The sequence below is a fragment of the Hipposideros armiger genome, unplaced genomic scaffold (genome assembly GCF_001890085.2).
Source record: "Hipposideros armiger isolate ML-2016 unplaced genomic scaffold, ASM189008v1 scaffold_234, whole genome shotgun sequence".
Classification (NCBI taxonomy): domain Eukaryota; kingdom Metazoa; phylum Chordata; class Mammalia; order Chiroptera; family Hipposideridae; genus Hipposideros; species Hipposideros armiger.
The window spans coordinates 163,820-190,276 of record NW_017731584.1 but is presented as its reverse complement, the minus strand read 5'-3'; the positions used below and the strand labels follow the sequence as shown (position 1 = coordinate 190,276).

The following is a 26,457-nucleotide window of genomic DNA, read 5'->3' as shown; positions in this document are numbered from 1 at the left end:
AACCCACTGCCACAGGGGCTGCAGCCTACGCCGTCGCTGGCGACTCATGGCAGCCCAGCTCCAGGTTGAGCTGTTTTTCAGCATCTTAGCTGTGGAGGGCAGTGTCACTGGCCCTCATATGTGGGATCCGAACTGGGGCGCTCTGGCGTCCCAAGCCAGTTCTTAACCATCGCGCCACTCGGCCGGCCCTATACAGTGTTTTGAAGTACTCATTTCTTCTGAGCTGTGGTGGTTTTTTTTTGTTTGTTTTTTTAAATTGGGGAATTGGGGAAGGGACCAGCCAAGTCGTTCTTCAGTCTTAGTTGTTGAAGTCACCAGTAGCCATCTGGCTGCCCGTCGGCAGCTTGTGGCCTGTAAGCTCCTTAAGCTCAAGGTGCTGTATTACAATCTTAGTTGCGGGCGCACATAGCCACCATCCCACGCAGGAGTCAAGCCAGCAGCCTTGTTGTTAAGAGCGCACACTGTATCCACTGAGCCATCCGGGCGGCAGCTCAGCTCAAGGTGCTGAGTTCAGTCTTAGTTGCAGGTGGGCATAGCCTACCATTGAACAGGCAATCTTGTTGTTATACCAGCTGAGCCATCCTGCCACCTGTTGGAAGCTCAGTGGCAGCTCAGCTCAGGTGCAGCTTACTGTCCCATGTGGGAATCGAACCGGTGGCCCTGTTGCTCAGAGCTCGCGCCCTTAAGTTAACTCTTAACCATCTGAGCCCCTCTGCTGACCCTTCTGAGCTGTGTTTTGTGCTCATAGCTCGATGCTGAATCTCTTAAGATCTGCTTAGTGGGTAAGAATAGACTAGTGTGTCATTCTGAGAGTTTGATTCCAGTCCTGTCACTTGCTGGCTCAGTGGCCCTAGGTGAGTTCTTCCATCTGTGCCCTCATCTATAAACAGCCATAGCATTCTTGTGAGAAGTCTTAAGGTGAACAATGGCTAATAATATAAATGCACTGTAACTGTCAGCTATTAATCCTAAGCATTTGTCACTTCAGTTATATTGTAGCTCCACGAAAATAAATAATGCTATGAATGTCTTTGGTTTTCCCCCTTAATACCTATCACAGTAGAAGGCATATAGGCGACTCAAAAATACTTGCCAAATTAGGAGCATAGTAGTTATTTTGCTTTGTTTAATAGTAAAACATCCATTTTTCTTTAAAGACTGAGAAATAATTTTAGGACTTTTTTAGAATCCAATTCTTGCTATCTGAAAACAAAATTAACCTAAACATGAGATTATATATAGTGAAGCAAATGAATGTGTCCCTAATGGAATAGTTAACAGTTAGAACTCTTTATACTGACAGTTGGAAAATCTGACAATAGGAATAACTTTCAAAGGTGGGATGTGCTGGGTCATTGTTTCCCCAACCTGACTAAGCATAACAGCCACCTGGAGTGCTTTTAAAAATACAGATTTCCAGCCCCTTATCCAGACTTCTTGAATCAGACTCTGAAAGTGAGGCCTGAGATCTGTTTTCTTTCTTTTTTCCTTTCTAAACCTTGGGTGAGTCTTATGGGAGACAATTTTAGATAATGCTAGTCTAGGTAATGTACTTTCTTTTGAGGGTTTCAACTGGATTTCTGTAGGCAAAATATTTTAATCTAGCTATTCATATTTCTTTGCCTTATTTCTAAAACACTTCAGGCCTGAGGACTTGCGCCGTGAGTTTGGTCGATATGGCCCTATAGTAGACGTTTACATTCCACTTGACTTCTACACCCGCCGCCCAAGAGGATTTGCTTATGTTCAATATCCTTTATCTTACTGTGTGCATGTGAAAATCCTACATACATGTGTATATACATATATATTCAGGAGCATATGTTATGAGATTAATATCGCCTAATTTAAATGTGTTTATTTCTTTATCTCAGAAAATCTAAAGCAGTCCACAGTAGCTGGCAAGCACCCCCCAGTTTGAACCAACCTGTTAGCTAGAATCCAAGCATAAACCGAGCAGGCGAGACAAAAGGCACCTAAAGTTCAAGCATCAAGGAGTAAAGAGGGAGGGTGGACACAGATATAAAGACCTGAAGAGGGGAAGTCTTTATCAAGCAAAAGACAAAGCCAACACCAGGTTGAGACTTCGGCTTTCCTACATTTACTCAGAGTTCCAGAGTCAAAGCCAAGTCTGATTTTGTTGGTTCTGCGTCTCTTGTAAAGTCCATCTTGCAAGCCTTAAAGAGTAAAGGTCAAGGTTCAAGATCAAGTGACATTGAGGTAATTGCCAAAGTCTCATTTTGTATTGCATTTCTTGAGCTTTTTCTGTTTTAAATTAAAACAGTGAACAACCTCCTGAAATACAGCTATTCAGTCATTTTATATAGCTTATTTTCATATTTAGTTAGGTTTAATGTATAATTTATATAGATAACAGAGTTTAGTGGGGTATTACAAACCAATATATGTAATTCCAAATGTTTACAGGTGACCTTTATGTTTCTTTTATAAAGGTATTTTAAAGCAGTAGGTTCAAAGGTAAATATAGTCAGTTTTAAAGGACTAAATCAGCTTAGAAATTGTGTTTTAGTCACTTGTGTGTGCAGTTTTGTTTATAAGTAATTTCTCCTGAATATAATAATTAAAAAGCCTTTTTAATGGAAGAGTAATTTTAAATTCAGAATAAAGGCTTCTATATGCTGGGGTTTTTTTTTTTTCAGTGAAAAACCTGATGAATCTTTTACCTGAAAGAAGGAAGTGAGTCCTAAACAGTTTATTTTATAATATTAGTCAGTGTTGGGCTTTTTTCTCATAACATGTTTAAAATTATATAGGCATACTGCAACTACACTGATGTATACATTAAAAATATAGTTGCAGTTTTTTTCTGTTCTTTTTATTTTTAGATTCACTCTTCTAAATCATAATGGGGCATTTGTTTTCATAACTGAAATTTTTTTTGATTATATTGTATTGGAGATGTGAGCTTAGTTACTAGAACTTGTTTTTCCTGTTTCATGTCATGTGAATAATTGTAAAATAATATTTTTACTTGATATCTGATGTTCAAAGTGTCCTTAACAGCTAGTCATATTTGAAGATGTGCGCGATGCTGAAGATGCTCTTTATAACCTCAATAGAAAGTGGGTATGTGGCCGTCAAATTGAAATACAGTTTGCACAAGGTGATCGAAAAAGTAAGTGTGACTAAACATTACAGCTTGTTTATTCAGCAGAATGAGTTTCAGCCATGATAGATTTTTTTTGTTTGTTTAAAATTCTTTCAGACAATAATACTATTTGAGTGGCTGCTATTGAGGTTTTCATGTAATGAATTATAAGTCTTGCACTTCATGTTCTAGCACCAGGCCAAATGAAATCAAAAGAACGTCACCCTTGCTCTCCAAGTGATCATAGGAGATCAAGAAGCCCCAGCCAAAGGAGAACTCGAAGTAGAAGTTCTTCATGGGGAAGAAATAGGAGGCGATCTGATAGCCTTAAAGAGTGAGTACAAAATACAAGAGGATTGAAAACTTAATTTTTTACTTTTTCTGGAAACAGTTTTTAAAGAGTTTTCAAAAATAGTCCACCAGAATCATTTTGTTTAATATACATAATCTTCTTGTGTAGAAAGATTACCTTAGATTTATTGGGTACCCTCCAGTGTTTTTCGTTTAACCTTTTTAATGGAAAGATAATATATACTGAAGAAAAAGCAAAACATTAAAAAAATGTATGCCTGGGCCGGCCGAGTGGCGCGGTGGTTAAGAGCTGGCTTGGGACGCAAGAGGGCCCCGGTTCGGATCCCACCTATGAGGGTCAGTGACACTGCCCTCTACAAAAAAAAAAAAAAAGTATGCTTGACAAGATAAAATGAGGAATTTTAAATAAATAAAATTTCCCTAAATGAACTCAACAATTAAGAACCTGGAGTTCTGGGGCTGGCCGAGTGGCTCAGTTGGTAAGAGCGCAAGCTCTGAACAACTGGGCTACTGCTTCGATTCCCACATGCGCCAGTAAGCTGCGCCCTCTACAGCTAAGATTGTGAACAACAGCTCCACCTGGAGCTGGGCTGTTGTGAGTGGCTGGCAACAGCGTAGGCTGCAGTGAGCTACCGTGAGTGGCCGGCAGCCAGCGAGAGCTGCCTTGAGCATGAGCGGCCGTCCAATGGCCGGTGACCGACTGCCTCAGCTGGGAAGAGCGAAATGATCATACCAACATGGGCCGGTGGAGCGGCGTCCTCCACGGCTAGACTGAAGAATGGGGGAACGGCAACTTGTCTGTTCCTCTCCCCCAATTCCCCAGCGCTGTTCCCATCCCCCAATTCCCCAATAAAAATCTTTAAAAAAAAAAACAAAAACAGATTTAAAAAGTTTTACATGCTTTGAGTATAGGAAAACCACACTAGTACCATTGGTATTGCTTCTGGCTTCACAGAGGACAGAGGACATGAATAGTATAAAGGAATGATGTTCAACTGTTTATTTATATTACTTGAGTTTTATATCTACCTATACACTGTCATATATACTATACATATATAGACTATGTATAATTATACATAGTATAAATTATACACATAAAGTTTATTCACCGTAAGTTTAGAATGATGTGGATGGTATGAAATGTTTATGTATCAAAGATCAAAGTAGATGTAATATTGTGCCTAAAGTAGCACTACTAATATCCACTGGTCTTGGTAGAAAGACTTAGTTTGTAAAAGAAAAAAGAGAAGAAAGAATTTGCCCATTTGATTCATTAAGAATACAAGTTGTTTCCAGATGCATTACATTAGACCCTTAGTTAACCAGTTTTTCTCCTGATCTAAAAAAAAGTGGATATTCACATCATTTGCTGCCTTCTAGTGGAAATAAAGTATAATACTTGCCTGGAGAAAAACAAAAACAAAAAATGTGTATTGTCCCAAATCATCATGGAGTATCAGGAATAGAAAGAACCACTTCTTCTTGGGAGACAATGCTGTTCTGCTTTGTATTAATTTTAAGACCATTGCTTAATGCAACTTTAGTTTTTTTCATCTGTAAAATTGTATTATAGAGAATGTAAATCTTACCTCTCAAGGTATTTATGAGTATCAGAGAGAGAGTGTGTGTGTGTGTGTGTGTGTGTGTGTGTGTGTGTGAGAGAGAGAGAGAGAGAGAGAGAGAGAGAGAGAATATATATAAGCCTAACATATAAGTATATATGGTATATGTGGTATTACCTTGGAGTAAAAAGAGGCCTCTTATTTTGCCTTCAGTGATATGGAAAAAAACTAGTTTGTTGCTATCACTAGACTGTGAGCTCTTTGAGGAGCAAGGACTTTTGTCTTCTTCATGCTGATATCCCTGGCACTTTAGCAGTAGTCCCTACCTCATAGTAGGTATTCCATAAACCTTGTTGATTTTTTTTTTTTTTAAGATTTTTATTGGGGAATTGGGGGATGGGAACAGCGCTGGGGAATTGGGGAAGGGGAACAGACAAGTTGCTGTCGTTTTGTTCTTCTTCAGTCTAGTTGTGGAGGATGTTGCTTCACTGGCCCAAGTTGGCACCATCGTGCTCTTCCCGGGCGAGGCAGATCAGTCTCTGGCTTCTGGATGGCCGCTCACTGCAGCAACTGGCCACTCACGCTGGCTGCTGGCTACACACGGTAGCCCATGGCAACCCACTACAGCAGGGTTGCAGCCTACGCCGTCACCGTCGACTCTTGGCAGCCCAGCTCCAGGTTGAGCTGTTGTTCAGCATCTTAGCTGTAGAGGGCAGTGTCACTGGCCCTCATATGTGGAATCCGAACTGGGGCCCTCTGGCATCCCAAGCCAGCTCTTAACCAATGCGCCACTCGGCAGGCCCTCTTGTTGAATTTATACGTCAATGAATGTGTGTATATTCCTAACTATCTCTGAGGAGTGTTAAAATAGCATCCATTTTTTTTTCTATGTTAGATTTTTTTTTCCGAGGAGAGTTTTTCATTCATTTCCTACAACTATGTACCACAGAAATGAAATTAAATAATTTCTAAAAGACTGCTTTTATTCTAGGTCAATATATTTATACTTTCCAGTGCTCTTTATTCCTTCCTATAGTTCCATGTGTCTATCGGGGGTTATTTTCCTTCAGCCTAAAAACTTTTTAGTATTTTCTATAGTACCAGATATGCTGGCAATGAATTCTTTAGCTTTTGCTTGTCTGAAACATCTTCATTTTATATTCATTTTTGACGGATATTTTTGCTCGGGATAGTTTTCTAGGTTGGCAGGGACTTTTTCTCCTTTCTTTAATAATATAATTCTCTTGTTATTCTGATATCCATAGTCAGCTGGCATTCTTAATGTTGCTCCTTTGAAGGTAATGTGTCTCTTATTCTCGAGCCGATTCAGATTTTTCTCTCTGACTTTAGTTTTCAGCAATTTCATTGTAATATGCCTTGCGTAGTTTTCTTTGTATTTATTCTACCTAGGGTGTACTGAGCTTCTGGAAATTATGAGTCGATGCCTTTCATTAGTTTTGGAAAATTCTAGAACATTATCTCTTCAGATATTGCTTCTGCCTTATTCAGTTTTCCTTTGGGCATGTGACTGTCTTCCAGATATCTCTCATGGTCTGTTTTGGATTTCTTAAAATTTCTTTTATTGTGTTTCAGTATAATGGTTTTATAGTCTGTTTTTCAGCTGAGTTCACTATTTCTTCTTTTGTATCTAGCCTGCTGTTAGCTCCATCTAGTGACTTTAATTTCAGATATATTTTTTTGAGTTCTAAATGTTCGATTGTTTCTTTTTATAAATTCCAAAATTCTTTTGAAATTCTCCATCTTTTTCATCTGCTTGTCTTTTTCTTTTATTTTTTGAACATATTAGTTGTGATTTTTAAAATTCCTGTCTAATACCAGTAACCAAATTACTTTGTGTGTTTCTTTTGTTTTTTATTTTCCTTGGTTTTTAGTCATTTTAATCCATTTTTCACATACCTCATAATTTTTTTTTTGGATGTTAGACATGGTTGATGAAAAATTATAGGAGCTTTCAATGATAACATTCTCCAAAGAAAATTGTTATATTCTAGCAGGCAGAGTATTGGCAGATCACCTTGACATGGTCCTTCTGGGTCCTAAATTGAAAGCCTGGGTTGTTACTCAAGGCTCCTTGACCTGTTGGGGCCTTGAACTCCAGCCTCTGTCCCCAACACTATGTGTCTGATAAAATTTCAGCTCAGTTATTGAATCTTCCAGCTGCAGTTTTTTGCTGACCTTTTGTGTGTCTCATCCTTTTGTGTGCACAGCTTAGAAGATGGCCAGTGACTTGAGAATTTGCAGGCAGATTTTAGGGTTTTTTAAATTTGTCTGCAATCTCTACCTCTAGAATTTTGCCTCTGAAGTCTCAGCCATTTTGATAGCCCTGAATTCTAACTTCTGTCTCCAGCTTAGTTAAATAGCCATTTTCTGGTTGTTCTCAATTCCCCCATGCTGACATTAGGAAAATGGTCTTAGTAAAAGAAGCATGACTTACAACCCCTCTGTTGTGTTGGTTATTCTCCAATGCTTTCATACAGTTGTTTTATAAATGTTGCCTAATTTTTTTATATAGCTATTGTCTATGGGAACATTAGTATAATACAAGCTGCTCTATAATGGCAGAATTTAGAAGTCCCGCACCTAGGTTTTTGTGTTCGTTTTTATAAGCATTATTAGGTAAACTTTAATTATTTTCTTTCTCTCTCTGTTTGTCTTCTTCAGATTTCCATAACTCTTAGGAGTTGTGTAACCCAGACTAAATATGCATTTTTCAGAACATGACCCATGTCATATGATATATTTAGTAAAATAAAAATCTTTTGGTTGTACATTCTAGTATGACAAGTATTACTAGCTTGTTATGTTTGAACCAAAAGCATGCATAATAAAATCAGAATTGTTTCTTTTAATTTACCAATAAAAACCTAACTAATATTATGTAAAGTATACAATTTCCTGTAAGTGTTGTTTCCTATCAACTGTTTTGTGTGAAATATATACTCTAACCTTGTGGATGTTTACAGGTCTCGACACAGGCGATTTTCCTATAGCCATTCTAAATCTCGCTCCAAATCACTACCAAGGCGGTCTACCTCAGCAAGGCAGTCAAGAACTCCAAGAAGGAATTCTGGTTCTAGAGGACGGTCAAGGTCCAAGTCCTTACAAAAGAGGTCCAAGTCAATAGGAAAATCACAATCAAGTTCACCTCAAAAGCAGACTAGCTCAGGAACAAAATCAAGATCACATGGAAGACATTCTGACTCCATAGCAAGATCCCCATGTAAATCTCCCAAAGGGTATACCAATTCTGAAACTAAAGCACAAACAGCAAAACACTCTCATTTTCGATCATATTCCAGATCTCGGAGTTATCGTCACAAAAACAGTTGGTGAACAACAACAGAAGAACCCTAGCTATTCTTTAATATAAGTTATTAAACTTCTCATTATGTTAAATAAAAATTCTTCAAGGCTTACAGAAAATGTGAGTTGATGTTAGTTACTTGGGGCATGTGCAAGAAATAAAAGCTCTCTATCTTTGGGTTAATAGAGATTTCATCTCAGTTTAAGGGCTCACATCACAAATTATGATGTGTCTAATGTCACCATTTTATGGACCATTGTGTGTTTACATTATGGCAGAAGGGTAATTTTCAAAGGAAATGGGTAAAGTGGAACTAATTTAGAAAATTCTACTTGAATATTAAATACAGTAGTACTTATCCATGGGGATTCATTCCAAGACCCTCAGTGGATGCCTGAAACCAGAGATTATACCAAATTCTGTTTTTTTCTTATACATACATACCCTATGATAACATTTAATTTATAAATTAGGCACAGTAAGAGATTAACTACAATAATTGAATATTTGTAACTATACTGTAATAAAAGTTATGTGAATGTAGTCTCAAAATGTACTGTACTCACCCTTGTGATCATGTGAGATGATTACAATATCTACATGATGAGATGAAGTGAGGTACTCAGAACTGCACGCAATTTAAAACTTATGAGTTGTTTATTTCTGGAAATTTCCATTTAATATTTTTGGACTACAGTTGACTAGGTAACTGAAACCATAGAAAGGAAAACCACAGATAAGGGGGGTCTATTGTATTGATAATATTAATAATACCTTTTACAAAAATATTTTTTACTTTAAAGCACTTTACTTCTTGTAAAAAGTAATTATGACTATAACTGTATAGGGCAGACTTAAACTGGTTGATACTTTAGGTCTGTTTTGTGTCTTATGTTTAAACTTGGGCCAATTCTTAGTGGATATTAGTTCATGTTACAAAATTTGGACTTTCCCCAAAGTCGAATTTACATAGAGAGCAAATATTCAAAAGGTAGATTCTCTCCTGAGCTCAAAAAGTTTTATTTTTATTCGGTGGAACAGTATAGATAAGTTGACATTAAATTGCCTCCTGTACTATGTTCATTCACTTCAGAAATATCAAAACATTTTTAAAATACTGAATTTTGAATGGTTTGAGATTATAAAAATTGTGTGCAACACTCATAGTCCAAAAATATTCATATTAAGCCTTATACATTTGAAGAGTGGTACATTTTGTATAAATATCATATTTTATACCATTATTTCTACATACCTACTTTTCATCTTAATTTTTTTCTTTTTAGAGCTTTAGCTTCAGACTTTAAATTGTATAGAGTAAGTCTTATTTACTTTTGAAAGTGTTTAGAACCTTGTATTAAGAAACTCAAGACTGCATCCTCAAAAAACAACTTTGTGCAGTGTTTGGATTTACATTACACTGCCCTTCATTTTTAAACCAAATAACTATTGCTATTAATTGCTTTTGTAATTGTTAAAACTGAGACTTTCTTTAAAATGTGTTTGTAGTTTATGTTTTTCAGAGGGTTTTGGTAGTATTTGTGATAAATATTATAGGGGATATATTTATAGACTCCTACTTGTGTACTTTGTTGAATTATACCGAAAATTTAAAAGTTTTCAGCCCATACAGTTAATATTTGTATCTAGAGTGCTTAAGAAAAAAAATCTGTCTTATATTTTTAGCATATAGGAGCTGGTGTTGCTTCTATTTGTTTTGAATACAAATTCCATTTTTCTTTGCATTTTAGATCCTTTGTGTAAGAAACAACTTTACAAAATAGTTTATATACTGATAATTAGCCAAGTACCATAAATTCATGTTTATTGTACTTTCTGAATAGAGTTTCTCTATTTAATCATAGCAAAATTGCAAAGCTACAACTCTTTGAAGTGTTCAGCTGTAATAAAATTTAGTTATAAAATTATGTGGTACTATTGAAAATTTAAAGGAAATTTATGTCTGAAGAAAGAGCAAGGCAAATATTAATAGTAATTTTTTGTATTTTATAAATAAATGGGTTTACACACACACATGCAGTCATTCCAGATACTAACTAGGAATTGATTATAGTGTCTTTACTCTGCATTTTATTGTCTTAGTAACAAGTTAATAAGACACTGTTTCTAAACATGTTTAATCCTTTGACTTACTTCTGATTTGGTTTTCAGTTGTAAATCTGTAGGCTGCTTAGGAGGATACTATTTGGTTTGATGGAAAACTGGAATGATAATAGTTCATACTTTTTTGGGTGTATTAGTATGTGTTACCACTGCTCTTTAAGTTTTACATTATTTACTCATCATCACAACAGCTTTATGAGGTAAATACCACTGCAGATACAGAAAGTGAGATGCAGAGATGTTAAATGACTTGCATAAGGTCACACAGTCTTTAGACTTTGGAGCTGGGGAATGGCTGGGCTCCAGACTGCCTCTCTGTGACTACTAATGCTGTGTCATTTTGGAAGAAATAGTCTTTGACAGATGTATGCTAAATTAAGATAATGTTCAGAGGGAAAGAATAGAATTAGGAAAAGAAATTACGTATTCTAGACTTCAATGAAAATGGGTTCTGTGACTGGAAATTGACTGGAAATTGTGCTGGTACCGAGGAAAATCGTCTTCTGGCTATATCTATTCTAGGGTTCACTTTTACAGAATTATTTCTTGGACCATTTAAGAGAGAATGTGTAGAGTAAGATTGTTAATAAATATTATACAATCTGTGATCATTTCCTTTAAAGATAATATATCACGTACTTCCCAAGTTTAGTGTAGGGGCACTACCTACCTATTTCCATTTGTTCAGATTCATAGAGGATGAGTTAATGTCAAAGGAAATAAAGATGGCCACTACAACTGCTTATTTTCTTTCTCCACATAAATAATACACAAATAATTTCTGTATAGCAGCTAATATTTTTCAACTGCAAACAGATAATGGGGGAATATGCTGATTTTTTTATTTGGAGCCTACAATTTAATCTTGTGCCACTGGGCTAATTTATTTTAAATGTAAATTATTAACTAATTTCAGGACTTTACATATTATTGTAGTGTTTACTTGAGATACAACTATTCTAAGACATACTATTGTATTACAAATAAGAATGTGCTAATCCCGTTAAAAGATGCAAAATTAGGCAAAGTTTAAAGAACTATTTAGAAATACTTTTATAATCCTTCTAAAGTACATTAAGAATGTAATTTCTTACTTAGAGTTAAAAATGAAATTTGTTTTCCAAACAAGGTGGTACAATATTTGGGGTACTTGTACAGATAAATATATGCTACTTGTGCAGTGTGGTCTGGTGCAGAGGATCTTAACCTAGCATCATGAAACCAAAGCTTCAGGTTTAGGCCCTGTAGATTTTCAAACAAATGACTCCGAAGAATGTAAGGACCCATGGTTCAGTAAGACATACAGGTTTTGGAGTCAGAACTCATATATATTTGATTAGAAAACATGAAGTATTAAATGAGGATTATGCACCTTAGCATCTAAATTCCTCTTTTAATGAAAATCGGATATTTAGGATCATAGCATTAATTCTGGCATTGGTCTACTAGGTCGATTTAAACCCTCTAGAAAATTTATATCTTGTATTCCTTTAAAAAGATGTTGACAGAATTAAATTAAGTATAAGGATAATTGAGTCAAAAACCTTTTTAGAGCCTGGTAGAAGTGTTAGATACTGCAGATTGATTCAACTTCTCTCAAGTTAAAACAGTATGACAAATGTCCTTTCTTTAAAGGAATCACGTGAAGAAATTATTTTTCCTGAAACATGGTATTGTTTTGATTCTATCTTGGGGAAAGGGTTATATGATAAGTCTTTCCTGAATCTTATATTCTAGGAATATACCATAATTCTGAAATTTACATAAAGAAATAATACCCATTTGTGGAGGGAGGTGGGTGCTCAGTGGATTGATATTTACTATTTTTTAAAAGTATGTGATATTAAGTATATGGTTCACATAATTCAAAACAATAGACGATCTACATGTCTTAACACATTGAGGATGGGGCATTTAAATGTATAGACGCAAATCTGTGTCACCAGTCCACAATATGTTAAGTTTATACGCTAGATTACAAATTAGAATCAAGAATGACAGGTTTGGGCCGGCCGAGTGGCGCGATGGTTAAGAACTGGCTTGGGACGCCAGAGGACCCCGGTTCAGATCCCACATATGAGGGCCAGTGACACTGCCCTCTACAGCTAAGATGCTGAACAACAGCTCAACCTGGAGCTGGGCTGCCGAGTCTTCTGCGATGGCGTAGGCTGCAGCCCCTGCTGCAGTGAGTTGCCATGGGCTACCGTATGTAGCCAGCAGCCAGTGTGAGCGGCCAGCAGCCGCAGTGAGTGGCCGTCCAGAAGCCGGCGACTGATCTGCCTTGCCCGGGAAGAGCGCAGTGATGGTGCCAGCTTGGGCCAGTGAAGCAACATCCTCCACAACTAGACTGAAGAACAAAACAACAGCAACTTGTCTGTTCCCCTTCCCCCAATTCCCCAGCACTGTTCCCATCCCCTCAATTAAAAAAAAAAAGTCAGATTTCAGGTTCTTTCAAAATGCTTGTAGAAAATTTAAAGGGTTAGTCTCTTCAGATAAGAGAATGACTAGCCAGTACTCAGTCCTTAGTCCTAGAAATGGATTGACTGCATCTTCATTACTGTTTGATCCTATGTGTGTTACAGCTTGTGTAGGATGAGTAGTTCCTCGGAAAAAGTGTAATTGAAACAAGAAGCAAAATTACTACTTCTCTAGGAGTAAAATTCTGTGAACTAAATGCTTAGGTACTAATAGCATCTTAGAGGTAGAGTGATGAAAACCCAAATTCTTTGCTTATAACCACCTACCATATTTCCCCATGTATAAGACGCACCTGTTTTTGAAAAATTTGGGGTCTAAAAACTGGGTGCATCTTATACAGTGGTTGTCGATTTCAAATGCCATAGATGGAACTGAGGCTGAGGCAATATATGAAAACAGTGATTCGTCATCAGACACAGATGAGGACAAGCTAATGGTTGGGAGTTTTGACAGTGATAAGGAGTATGAATTCTATGATAAATAAAACGAGTTCAGTAACTAATACATTTTTTTTCAAATTTCAGCCCCCCAAATTAAGGTGCGTCTTATACATGGGGAAATACAGTGTTTTTTTAAAGCAATAACTACATTCTAGTTTTCTTAGCTTTCTCCTAATAGTATAGACTAAAATGCTGTTAAATTGACTTTAATTTCAACAAAATCAATATAAAATACTCTTCCAAGCCCAAGTGATAGCTTACTTTTAATAAGAAAAATTTAATGACTTTTTTTGGGGGTGGGGAAGAATAAGAATCATTCCTGTTTGTGAGATAGTATCTGCTTTGTGGCAATAATACTTTACACCTTGAAAGCACTCGGTTGAAGACCTTTTCAAAATTGACATAAGCTATATAACTGGTCAGACTCTTCTGAGCAATCTTATATTTTAAAAATGAGAAGGAATGTTATTTAAATTTAACACATTGTGAAATATATAATTAAGTACCTTAGGGAAGAGCATTAGCTTCATCATGGTCAGTAAACCTTAAATTTTGACCTTAAAATGTTAAATGTAGCTGAATTAGATACTAATGTTCTAGTTTTGTAGGACAGTCATTGCAATTTTTAGTGTCTATATAAAGTCTGACCATTTTTTGTGGTGTTTTATACTTTATAATTTCCTACTCTTACCATATAATTACTGAATAGGATTTTTATTTTTAATTTAATTTTTTTTTAGATTTTGGGGAATTGAGGGAGGGGAACAGTGTTAGGGAATTGGGGATGGGGACCAGCCAAGTTGTTGTTCTTCAGTCGTCGTTGTGGAGTGTGCGAGTCGCCATCTGACTTCCCGTCAGCAGCACGTGATATCTAAGCTCAAGGTGTTGTGTTCAATCTTAGTTGCGTGTGGGCATAGCCACCATCCCATGCGGGAGTTGAACCTGGCAGCCTTGTTAAGAGCGCACACTCTATCCACTGAGCCATCCGGATGGCAGCTCAGCTTAGTGTGCCAAGTTCAGTCTTAGTTGCGGGTGGGCATAGCCAACCATCAAACAGGCAATCTTGTTGTTATACCAGCTGGGCCATCCTGCCAGCTGTTGGCAGCTCAGCGACAGCTCAACTTGGGCGCAGTGTCACTGGCCCATGTAGGAATAGAACCGGCAGCCCTGTTGCTCAGAGCTTGCGCTTTTAAGTCAGCTCTTAACCAACTGAGCCACTCGGCTGGCTCTGAATGGGATTTTTAAAAAATGCCATGTAACATAATTGATGAAAAAATTGTATTCTAAAATATTTCGTTGAAAAGCACTTTATACAGAGCTCTGAGCTGCCTGTCAGTAGTCTAATATAACTGATACTCTGAGAATTTTTGGTGACCACACTTTGTCCACCCTTTATCAATTTGGACTAAAAGGTTGTGGTTTTGTATGAGTGTCTGTCATGGAAAGTGGAATTATTTTTAAATAATTTATTATTTTAAACGCTTTTAGCTTTCTGTTAGCTTCATAGTTATTAATTCAGCATTGAAGTCAGAACCATTCAAGTATTAAAAACTGTTCTACTCCAGTCTCTTCAGTGCTAACCAGCCCTTCAGCCACCCCCTTCTCTTTCACCACTCACATATTTCCTCCCAGAAAACCTTGCTTGAATATCTTTCATAAGCATAATTCTGTTTTCTTAGTTTTGAAATTCAGGATCTGGTTTCAAGAATCAGGTGATACAGGAATTTAAGAAATAGACACAGATGGCTAAGGAGACAGTGCCTAGGACCCTTGGAAGGCTGATGGAAAAGGGCAGTCCAAGCTTTTATATTAACCCTTTCATCCTAAAATTTGAAGTAGTAAATGCCTGATCACTTGAAGAGTAAGGGTAATTTCAACATGGGAAAGGGACCATTTGAGAGCCCTTACTTTATAACAAGATACCCCAAATTGTAGATCTCTGTAAGGTTTTGATTCCATGTTGCCAAGTAAAGTGTAATAATAAAAATCTTATTTAATTTTTTAGTTGAATTTAAATCAAACATTTGCATGTTGGAAATAAAAGTCTGATCAAGATATCTTTTACCTGCCATCCCCTTCCCAAGTTTCTAGACTGCAAAAACACATTTGTAATTTTGATTTTGAGAACTAATCAGGTTAATCTCAAAATAAAGGAGCTGTCTGTAATAATTTAAGTGTAGCTATGTATATATGACCAGTTTTGGAGGAGTTTGGTTAGTATCTATTATCTTTACAACCAGATAAAAAGTAGCACATATTTTTTCTGCCACTTGGAAAAATTAGCTTTCCTCGATCCTTATACATGCATAAAAGTTATTGTGTGAATGACTAGAGAAATGAAATATTATCATTTTTTAAGAATGTCATTTCATCTTTTAAGCTATTGTTAGATTCAAGATATATGATCTCTTCTAATTAAATAGAGCTTGAATAGAATATGTAGCCTCCTTTGACAGATGTGCATGATTATTAATGTAGGTTGCTTCCGCCAATCCTCCCGTGTTGTCCCTTCATGTCATTACTTAGTTCAGAGACTGTAATTAATGCCACCATAAACTATTCTTCTAACAGGGAATCTTGTGTCACCAATTCTATACTAAGGAAACATTACTATAAATTCTGCTTAGAAAATGAATTCTAGTTAACAATGAATCCTCAGCAAGTGCAAAAACTTCTATAAATCTTTGCATTTAAGTTTTTTTTTTTATAAGTTGAAGTTTGTAAACTATAATTCCTGGGTTTTGAAAACATTACTCATACATGTTAGCATACTGAATTTAGAACTCCCAAGAGAACTGCAAAGGATATGAAAAGTAATCTGAAAACTGTCAGATTAACTGAAGACAATCTAAGAGATTTAAAGGGTTTACTTCAAGCATAAAATAGATTATCCTTAACTCTTAAAAAAGAGCTGCATCCATCCATACCTTCAGAGAATCCACTCTAAAACTTTCAAGAGAATTTCTTTCAAAGATTAAATTTTGTTTATAAGTAGCATTCTATAAAATGTACTCTCAAATTTCCTTTCAGATTTAAAAACTAGTTCTTGAATTACATGATTTGTGCTTACACAATTCTGCCTCAGACATACTCTTTCCCTATTTGAAAGCGGTTGTATTTGGGACTTTTTGAAAGATTTATGCAGAGAAAGGAATTAAGTACAAAAAACTTGAGAGAAGTTAGCTTAGGGATCAGATGCTCAGCAAGGCAGGCCTGATTTTAAAATGTATTTAGTGCAGCAATGTCCTTTAAAAAGTTAAGTAAATATAGGATAATGAGACTACCAGCCTTTCATGCCCAAGTATGTTTGATTCCTTCAACCTGAAGCATAGAGGGCATGGGAGTTGGAGGACCTTCCACTCTCTAAAGGATAATGTGTTCAATGTAATGGGAGGTCATTAGAAGGGAGATGTACAAAAAGACAACTATAAAAGATCAGTTTTACCCACTTTCAAATCTTAGACTAAGAAAAGGGAAGGAAGCTTTATTCCTTTTAGCCAACTGGGCCACTGCTATCAGAATTCAGAACTTAAATTATTGGGTTGTCTGAAAAGTCATGATGCATTTTTGCAACGAAAACCAAAAAATACGTTATGACTTCTGACAACCCATTAGAACTGTCTACTAACAGATTTTTACAGGTAGGTAGAGAACTAACCACCATTTAACTCTCTTAGAGGACATAATTCAACTAATTTACTATCACAGATGACGCTGAGAATCCATAGGAGGCAGAAAGGATGAGGTTGAATATTGGTAAATGTGTTAAGGCTTATGAGGGAAAAAGGAGAGGACATTGGAAGACAGAAATATTTGGGCTCCATTTTCATGTAATTAATGTTTCTGTGCGCAATTGCCAAAGCTGTACCTACCTCTTGGCCTGACCTATCGTCAGTCTACTTGCTGTATATTTCCAAGTGGATATCTTCTACATGCACCTCCAAGTTCAACATGCAAATAAAAATTATCTTCCTCCGTAATTCTGATCGCCCTCCAACGTTTCCTAATTGCTAGTTTTAGCTTCCTAACTGCTCAATTTGAAATATTTTTTCTTATCCTCCATTCAGTTGCTCATAAGTCCATGCTCTGTGTTCCCTCTGACAACGTCCTTTAGGCTTTCTCTTTTAAACTATTGAAATAGCCTCAAGTAGTGGTCTCAAATTTACCCTTTCCAAGCTTTTTGTATTTTCACCAGTTTTTTGAAGCAGGAATCTCATTCCTTTCCTCATAAACCTATGGCTCTGCATGCTTACAGGATAAAGTTTAAACTTCAGCATGACATTCAAGGCCCTTTAAGTTACTACCCTAACAACTTTCAATACATTGAATCTTCCTTCCTTGCACTTCTCTTGAGCTAATGGATGGATATTCCATATCTTTTCACACCACTGTCAGTTCAGACTTTTACCTTGGACAATTCTTTTCCTCTTTGTATGTCAAAGACTATTAAATATTTTAAGGCCCAACTCAATGCTATTTCCAAGGTGTCAGATTCCCAGCTAGACAATCCTTTCCACAATTAGTCACTATCTGGGAGAGACATTAACTTTTGTTTTTACCTTTTTAGCCATTTGTTGTGGGTAAGGGGGGGAGGTGCAGCTTGCTTTTTATATTTGTCACTTCTTGCCCACCCACCTATACTGTTCAGTTTAACTCATTCAAGTTCCATATTTGTGTACCATAGTAGCTTTACATTAAAATGTGAAAGGGGTGATTGATTCCACTGTACAATGTTTGAATACCTAAATGCTGGTCCTGATAAAATGTAAATTACTTGACTAAAACATTCTAGTCTTTTTTATAAACTATGTAAGCCACCCTAAAATTTGTATTTTAACTTACAAACCACCCTGAAGTTTGAGAAGAATGGTTCCTGTCAATCTTTCAATAGTGTAGTTGGGTCTTTTACCTTCCTTTTCCTGCCTAGAAGGCCACTATACTTAGCACAAAGATTAATGCAAATACAAGCAGCTCTGTTTCTATAGTGTCGCTTCATCAGTGGTATGAGTTGAATAAACTTGGAATCAAATTGCACAAATATATCTAAAAGCAACTTCAGTATAAAATACTAAGTACATACTAGTTATTTTATAGTGAAGTACCACTGCATGTAACAATTTTTTTTCCACTCACATACTATGCTTATAAACCTTTCAAGCCCTTTCAGGCTACCAGTTAAAATAAAAGTGGTTGAATAATAATTGGGTTGCACTATGGTCTGAATTCACTGTGAAGCCTAACCCCAAGGTGATGGTATTAGCCAAGTGAAGCTTTTGGGAAGTGATTAGGACATGAGGGCAGAGCCCACATGAATGGGATTAGTGCCCTTACAAAATGGGCTCCAAAAACCTCCCCCTTCCTCCTGCCATGACACAAAGACACCATCTATGAAGTAGGCTGTCACCAGACACCAAATCTGCTGGACTTCCCAGCCTACAGAACTGTACGAATTTCTGTTTATAAACTACTCAGTCTCTAGCTTTTTGTTATAGCAGCCAGAAGGGATTAAGACAGACTGTTTAATAGAATTTTACTCTTAACAGCAAAACTACTTAACTTTTAAATTTGTTAATATCGTTTCATTAACTATATTATCTAGTCTAATTCAGCCAATTTAGTTTACTCTTCAAACTATAAAGCCTATTATTACTTTATAATGTCTGTTTCCTTATGCCTTTAAAATTTTTTTAAGAAGATTTTATTGGGGAATTGGAGGGGGAACAGATAAGTTGCTGTACTTTTGTTCTTCAGTCTAGTTGTGGAGGACGTAGCTTCACTGGCCCATGTTGGTATTATCATTGTGCTCTTCCCTGCTGAGGTAGTTGCTCGCCAGCCATTGGATGGCCACTCATGGCAGCCCAGCTCCAGGTTGAGCTGTTGTTCACCATCTTAGCTGTAGAGGGCGCAGCATCACTGGCCCTAATGTGGGATCTGAACCGGGCCCTGCTGCTCAGAGCTGGCATCCCAAGCCAACTCTTAACCAATGTGCCACTCAGCTGGCTTCATGCCTTTAAAATTTTTAACCATTCTCTTTACCGGTTAACATTTCTGTTAGAAAGTCTTTTACAAGATTGAAAGCTCATCTCTGTTTTATTAGTTTCTGTAAATGCATTTTTTAAAGCCAGCTATATATGTGTGTAGGGTGGGTGGATGTGTATGTAATAATGAAGTACAGCCTTTTCTACATAATATATAAGAACAAAGCATATATATAGCCAGTGCCAAAGAATAATAGTTGGCTGGGTTATATATGAGCTGGATCTACAACACAGCACATCTATTACTAATTCTCTTGATTTTGTGGCGTCTGTAACACAAGTTATCATACCCTCCTGGCACTGCTCATCAAGTCAAAAGTGATTCTAAGTAAGGTGCCAATATGACTACCTACCTTTGTACACCCAGTGTCTTCCTCCCTGCCCATATGAACCAAATGGTACAGAAGGTAAGAGCTAAGACTCTTCCATTTACTTTTTTCTAGTAAGGATGGTAGCATCTTTCTCATCTATCTATTGGGTTGTCGGAAAAGTCATGAGGTATTTTTTGTTTTTTGTTGCAAAAATGCGTCATGACTTGTCTGACAACCCAATAGTTTAATTTATAGAACAGAACCATATGTGTGTGTGTGTGTGTGTGTGTATACACACCTCTTAACACCCTTTTCCTTTTCACGTCTAAACATTGCACAATCAGAAAAACTTTACTTTCTTATATGAGATAAACTTTAGTTTTGTAGAACTAAAAACTACATAGGGAAAACTGTGTTTTAGAATTTCTTATTGGAATAAACCTTATGTATGTTATTGAGTATAAGAACAAAGTTTGATGAAACAGTAGGTCAGAGATTTGGATTCTGAAGCTTGCTTGAAAGTAAATATGGCATTTTTTTGTTATTTAATTATTAAATGTAATTAATTATTAAATATACTTATTTAATATGGTATTAAAAATACATTTTACTTTATGTATTTTTGTTAAAATTCAATTATGCTTGGTTTGGAAGTACTGCCATTCAATGTCAACATAAACTCAGTAATATAAACAAATGTCATTTCTTTCACTGAAAACTATGGTATGGTTAAGTCAAATAGTACTTTATGAAACAGTTCATATATAAAAATATATTCTAAGTTATAAATTAATCAGCTTTACTTTTGACCACAACTATTTCCATTTGTAATATGGGGAACTCCTGAGCTGGCTGAGTGGCGCACTGGTTAAGCGTTGGCTTGGGATGCGAGCTCTGAGCAACAGGGCCCCAGTTCAGATCCCACATGAGCGCCAGTGACACTGCGCCCTCTATAGCTAAGATGGTGAACAACAGCTCAACCTGGAGCTGGGCTGCTGTGAGTCGCTGGTGACGGTGTAGGCTGCAGCCCCTGCTGCAGTGGGCTGTTGTGAGCTAGTGAGTGGCTGGCAGCCAGGGGGAGCAGCCAGCAGCCGCCAGCGACAAATATGCCTCACCCGGAAAGAGCACAATGATCACACCACCAACATGGGCCAGTGAAGTGAAGTCCTCCACAACTAGACTGAAGAACAAAAGGACAGCAACTTGTCTTGTTACCCTTCCCCAATGCTGTTCCCCTCCCCCAATTCCTCAAGAAAACTTTTTTTTTTTCTTTTAAAAAGAGGGGGAACTCCTCCCGTTAGAGGTAGTAGTGTTAATTATTGCATCCTCTGAATTTCCGCAGGAAGATGGACAATTACTATAAAATTAAAGACATTTAGCCAGTAAAATGAATTTAAAAATCCATCTAGTCACACATTCAAACATGAAAAACAGTCACACACAAAGAATCACGACTAGTTTAAAAGGGGGGGGCCAAATTATTATTATTTAAAAATTTGATTACAACCAATTTTGTTGGCATTGAAATTAAGAGATATTTTAAATTTGAATATGGATATAAATAAAAAAACAGAAATTAAGTTTGGTAAAAATGGGGAGTTTTCCAGTAATTACAGATTAGAAGGCCGAAATCAATTTAGAAAAACATAGACAAACCCCATGTTTACAATGATTGTGCCACAGATTTAAACTTCAGTAGTGCATTAGTAAACTGTTCACATTTAGATCATCTTGAGATGGACAGCTGTTTCTTGAGAAAAATCTCTCAGTACCTTGTGCAAATAAATTGGTCTTCCATGTGCCTTAGCGCACACGTAAAATTTCTCCATTGTATATATACAAAACACCTACCATTTGGGCAGGTCAAAATACATACTTTCATAACAAAACTATAATGTACCTCTCAAGTATGAACAATATACACATAACATGGTATACAGTATTTACAAAATATAAAATATAATACAAGCTGTTTGTAATTTTTTAAACATCTTTTGTACTTGTAAGTTGCAGCAAGGCAAATTTCCATTTCTGTACCAATTTTCAAGAGTCCAGGGTTTTTCGAAAAACTAGGTTTTACATACATACTGAAATCCGAGATCTAAGTTTGAACTTTTAGGAGAGTTTTTAAGTGTACTGCCATCAACTCCCTATTTTGGTTGGAATTTTCAATAGTGCTTCCCATCCAGTGACTAGGCGGCTTTGGAAGAACACTAGGAGAAGGACGATCACTAAACTTTGCTCCAGCGTAATTTTCCTTTTGGCTGACTTCAGTTAGAAATGCGGATTTCTTCAAATGCTTTTTTTTAATGTTCTCCATAATTTTAAAAGGCTTTTTTTCCTGTTTCTGAATTATATCAGATGAAACAGAATCCTGCCAAAAGTTATTTTCATTTCTTTTTGTAGAGGTGATCTTGGTTAGTGGTAAGTTATATCTGCTTTTCTGTCTGTTTATCTTTGGTTGTTCACACAAGTGCATGCCATAAACAAGCTGCCCGTGGGGAATGGTAATTTTCTCCAACTTTCCCATGTTTGATTTTAAAACCTACAAAGACAAGGAACATAAAAGTGAATACAGTCTTATGAAAATCAATCATGAACTTCACACCACGTATCTAATGTATTTTCTTTTAAAAAGTTACCCTAGACTTTAGTTTACTGTCTTGGTTAAAAACATATGTGCTTGCTGCACTTATCACTGGATGTCCAAACATGCATATATCTAATTTTTTTTTTACCACTAAAAATAGTTAATCACCACTGTTACCAGTACGCAATGTATAATCCAGTTGTAAAATGTCAAAGTGAAAAACCCAAATTAACCCCAGGTCCATCTTTCTGTAACTGTTAAGGAAGAGTAATGAGCTATCTTCCCAACACATATGCCAACCTGTTTCTGATAAAGGTTAGTATTTTTACAATAGGATGTTGTTGAGACATTTTCTAATGCTTTCATTTTGATTGGTTGAAGAGTCTGGTTAAAAATAAAAAACTATGTTAATAGGTATGCTATTTACCTTTAAGATAGATACTTTTTAAAGGCTATTTCAGAATAAAAATTTTATTAGCAGGAGCTAGTCTTGAGTAAGTGTAGTGTGTTTTGGTAATAGTTACTAAGTATACACTGAAAAATTATCTCCCAGTTTCTAAAAACAAAAATTTTCAGATATTTAAATACTAAAATAAAAACTTGAATAATAAATAATATCATTTTTTATCATCTTTTCCAGTTATACATACTTATAACAAATCAGAAAAAAATGTTTCTTGTCTTGCCACTACTTTCTGGTTTGACAACTGCTTTCAAGAACATCGCTGCACTAATTCTAATCACTTTCCTAACTCAAGTGATCCTAATAGGAAGGCATGACGGGATGGAAAGCATAAGGTAATCCATTAGATCACTGCCCTTCCAACACTTGTAGTATGGCTGGTATAGGACACCAAAATAGAAAGCCAAAGCACAAGGTAACACATTCTATGTCAATAAGGTAGGAAGCTGCTAACAGCTTCCTGGTTTTAATACCATTCTAAAAGAAAAAGGGATCTTACCGACTAGAACCAATGAGTACAAAAACTCGCTTTTAGATTGTCATTAATATTTCATAAGAACCATGGTGTTTTAAAACTTGAAAGGAATCGTAAGTTAATTTAAGAAAGCACAGCGGACAAATTTAATTTTTCCAAGGACACAGCTACATAAGTTGCAAATCTCAGTACAATATTCTTTAAACAAATGGCAGTAACTTATTTTTATTTTATTATGAAAAAGTTTGAAATTAAGTCAATAAAATATTCTGATATAAAGTTTATTTAACTTCAAGTCATTTTGGGGGTTTGATCCCGGTGATCAATTATACCCTAGTCCAATAGCACGGCAACTGGACAACATAACGTCAATTCAATTGATAACTCTTCTTTCGAAAATTTCATTAGTAGGGGAACACAAAACTTCCATTCAGTTCGGTACGGTATAAGTTGGAATTGTTAAACAAATTCCGTTCGTCTGATAGACTAGGACACAAAATATATCGCTTCGAAGAGACAAGAACTCTGCCGCCGCTCCTGCCAACTTTGAAAGTGAAAAATTACAGTTAAGTAGGTTGGCCTGGCGAGGGGCAGAGCCCCAGTTGGATCGGTGTCCTCATAGCTCAGCGAAAAGCAAGCCAAACGAATCAAGTCGATGTAGCCCATTCCAAATCCCACACCAGGGCAGTGTGAGAGTATGTACGCGCGTCGCCAACTAGTCTTGGAGCTACCCACGGTCAGCAAGCCGAAAGCGGCCCCTCCCTTCCCCTACCAACCCCACCAGGCCTCGCCTCCTTCACTAGCGCCGGAGCGCTTCGCACGTCGCGCGCTGACGTCACCACCGCCCCGCCCCCTCCGCGGGCTCCTTTGCGCCTCACCCCACCGCGCGCCGGGAACGCAGAAACCCCCTGGAACGCCGCCAGCCTTCTAAATCGGGGCTGTTGCTGGGGCGCAGCCGCTCCTCTCATTGGCTGGTTCCCGAGAGCCAATCAGCAGCGCCACCGCATGCCTTCCCTCCCCTTTCTTCCCCTCAGCAAGAACAGAGCAGGCGTCACGGAAACTTCCCTCCCGAGTAAACAGCCGCCCCTCACCTCGGCCTCCCTCCTTCATGCAGGGCCCAAACCCTCGAGCCTAGCTGTGGCCGTCTAAGTGCCGGAACTCCCGAACTGTCGCCATGCCCCTTCGCTGCACTCACCTCGCTACTGAACGAGGGTTGGCCTGGCGCCGCGGGCGGCAGCGGACCAGGGAAAGGGCTAGCTTCCTCAGTTTGAGTTGCGGTCGCAGGACCCGGGGCCGAGGCGGCGGCCTGGTCCGGGACTTCCTGCGGTCCGCTCTGGTCCGTTGAGGGGCTCTGCCCACTCTCCAGGCTCGGCCGGTGCTGCTGGTACTGGTGGAAGCGGCTGGGCAGCTGCCCTGCCGGACTGGCCCGCACCTTCTTCTTTCGCCGCTTCTTTGGCGCGGCCCGAGGGGTGCCCCCCGCCGGGGCGAGGCTGCAGTTGGGCAGAGGTGCTGGTGCACGAGGCTGAGGGGCTAGACAATGACCGTCGCCCCCTAAGAAATGAGGAAGGAAAAAGGTGGGGGGCAGTGCCCGGGGATCCGGAATCCGGGGTAAAGGCGGCGGAGCCGTGGTCACCATCGGGAGGGCCCCGAAGTAACCGCGGGCGGAAAAGCCCAGGGGTGCAAGGCGACCACCCAGGACAAGTGGCTCCCGCTGCGGGACGGAGACGACGGTCATAGCGCTCGGAGGAAAGTAGGTGAGCAGGAAGAAAAGGAGCAACGGCTGCTGCTAAGAGCGCCCCAGAGGAGCGAGGACTGAGGATCGGGCGGTGGCGGCGCAGCAACAAATAGCCTAAGCTCCAGCTCCTAGTGTTGTTATCAGAAGCTCCGCCCTACACCCGCCTACCTCCCTGTAAAGACCCAATCAGAATTCAACAGGGCAAACCACGCCTCTTCGGCCCTGCCTCCACAGCCTCTGAGAGAGACACAAACAACTAGCTTGCTGCAGCCGGGCACAAAGGACGCGCACTGCGCAGGCGCTGCCAACGGCCTCTTTTGGGGAGTCGGTCCCGCGAACAATGAAGTTCGGTTTCAGCCCCACCTCCCCCCACTCTTCTCCTTCCTCGTCCTCGCACCTCGCCCTGAAGCCAGAGGTCAGACTGCTAGATCTAGGCTGAATTTGGAAATGGGTTTGGGGTGCAGGAGGGAGGGAGAAAAAATCTGGAAACGTCAAGGCCACCGATCTTGGGGAAGAGATTTTTATTTCAAGTCTAACATAATAACATTATTGTTAGTTTTTAATAAGATTTCAAAGTACGTGATGGGGATTTCTTTCCTAGCAATCATGAAGAGAATCAGCCCACATTTATATTTGATAAAGTGTGGTTAACGTTTGTTTCATTTACTCGGCTGAGCAACGCTGCTTATTAGCCTTGGAAATCACAGTAAGAATTAAGGGAGTGACTTGCTGATTGAATCGGCCCTTTAGTATGTAAAAACTTCTCCGTAAATCCGTAACTGGGCATAGGAAGTGTTACTTACTGCCTTCGCACTTGAAGGACTGTGAGACTTGTGGGATCGCAAAACGGCGCCTGATACTAAGTATCAGGCAATGGAGGAAGCTTGCATCCCTAAGGGAGAAAGTGAAACAGCTCTGCAACATAGTGTTATTTTGCTACCTGTGTGTTAGAAATATCACTCTCATCATGTCCCCGCGCTGCGCTCATACTTGAAAAGAGTTGTGGCTGTTTATCAAGCACTTATGTACCAGGAACTGTTTTTTTACATAAACTACCTCATTTGAACCTCGTAACAACTCTAAGGAATAGGTACTATATCCTCATTTTACAGGAGAGAAAACAGGCTTAGAGGGCAAAAAGTACTCGTCAAACATCATACAGTAAGTTAATAGAATTTGAACTCCAGTACATGTTTGGCAAGAATAAAATGTTAACATCATCCACGCTACCAGCCACACTCACTAGATTGTAGGCTTTTAGAACACCACCATAATCTTATCCTACAGAGGATACTTCTCTATATCCTCACAGTCTCTAACCAATGTTTTTCAGCTTTGTAGTGCTTGATAAGTGTTATGATTGATAACCAAATTAGAGAGAATATGCAGAATAATGCTTCTCAATAATTTTATATAAACTTTTAATACTATATGCCATCATTATTGATAGCTGGATTTTATCACATTTGCTGGATTTTATTTTTTGTGTTTC

General features: G+C 38.0%; 2 protein-coding genes across 2 annotated transcripts in view; one reads left to right on the top strand and one right to left on the bottom strand.

The window, feature by feature from the left end:
* Positions 1–8,430, top strand: part of SRSF12 (serine and arginine rich splicing factor 12) — a 13,408-nt gene extending 4,978 nt beyond the window's left edge. The window contains exons 2-5 of the mRNA XM_019654994.1: positions 2,084–2,220; positions 3,025–3,136; positions 3,302–3,443; positions 7,971–8,430. Coding sequence (XP_019510539.1) covers positions 2,084–2,220; positions 3,025–3,136; positions 3,302–3,443; positions 7,971–8,340 — 761 coding nt within the window. The 3' untranslated portion in view covers positions 8,341–8,430. The remainder of the gene's footprint in view (positions 1–2,083; positions 2,221–3,024; positions 3,137–3,301; positions 3,444–7,970) is intronic.
* Positions 8,431–21,160: 12,730 nt separating this feature from the next.
* PNRC1 (proline rich nuclear receptor coactivator 1) lies at positions 21,161–25,069 on the bottom strand. The gene is made up of 2 exons (XM_019655028.1): positions 24,426–25,069; positions 21,161–22,247 (listed from the first exon to the last, which is right to left on the bottom strand). The coding sequence occupies exons 1-2, from the start codon at positions 24,963–24,965 to the stop codon at positions 21,804–21,806; spliced, it is 984 nt and encodes a 327-aa protein (XP_019510573.1). The 5' UTR covers positions 24,966–25,069; the 3' UTR covers positions 21,161–21,803.
* Between the last annotated feature and the right edge of the window lie 1,388 nt (positions 25,070–26,457).

What these genes read in the sequence shown, in the direction of transcription:
- PNRC1 (XM_019655028.1), bottom strand. Translation starts at nt 24,965, where the DNA reads ATGACCGTCGTCTCCGTCCCGCAGCGGGAGCCACTTGTCCTGGGTGGT. An exon ending in AACCCTCGTTCAGTAGCGAG is followed by an intron (nt 22,248 to 24,425) that starts GTGAGTGCAGCG and finishes TTGTCTTTGTAG; the next exon opens with GTTTTAAAATCAAACATGGG.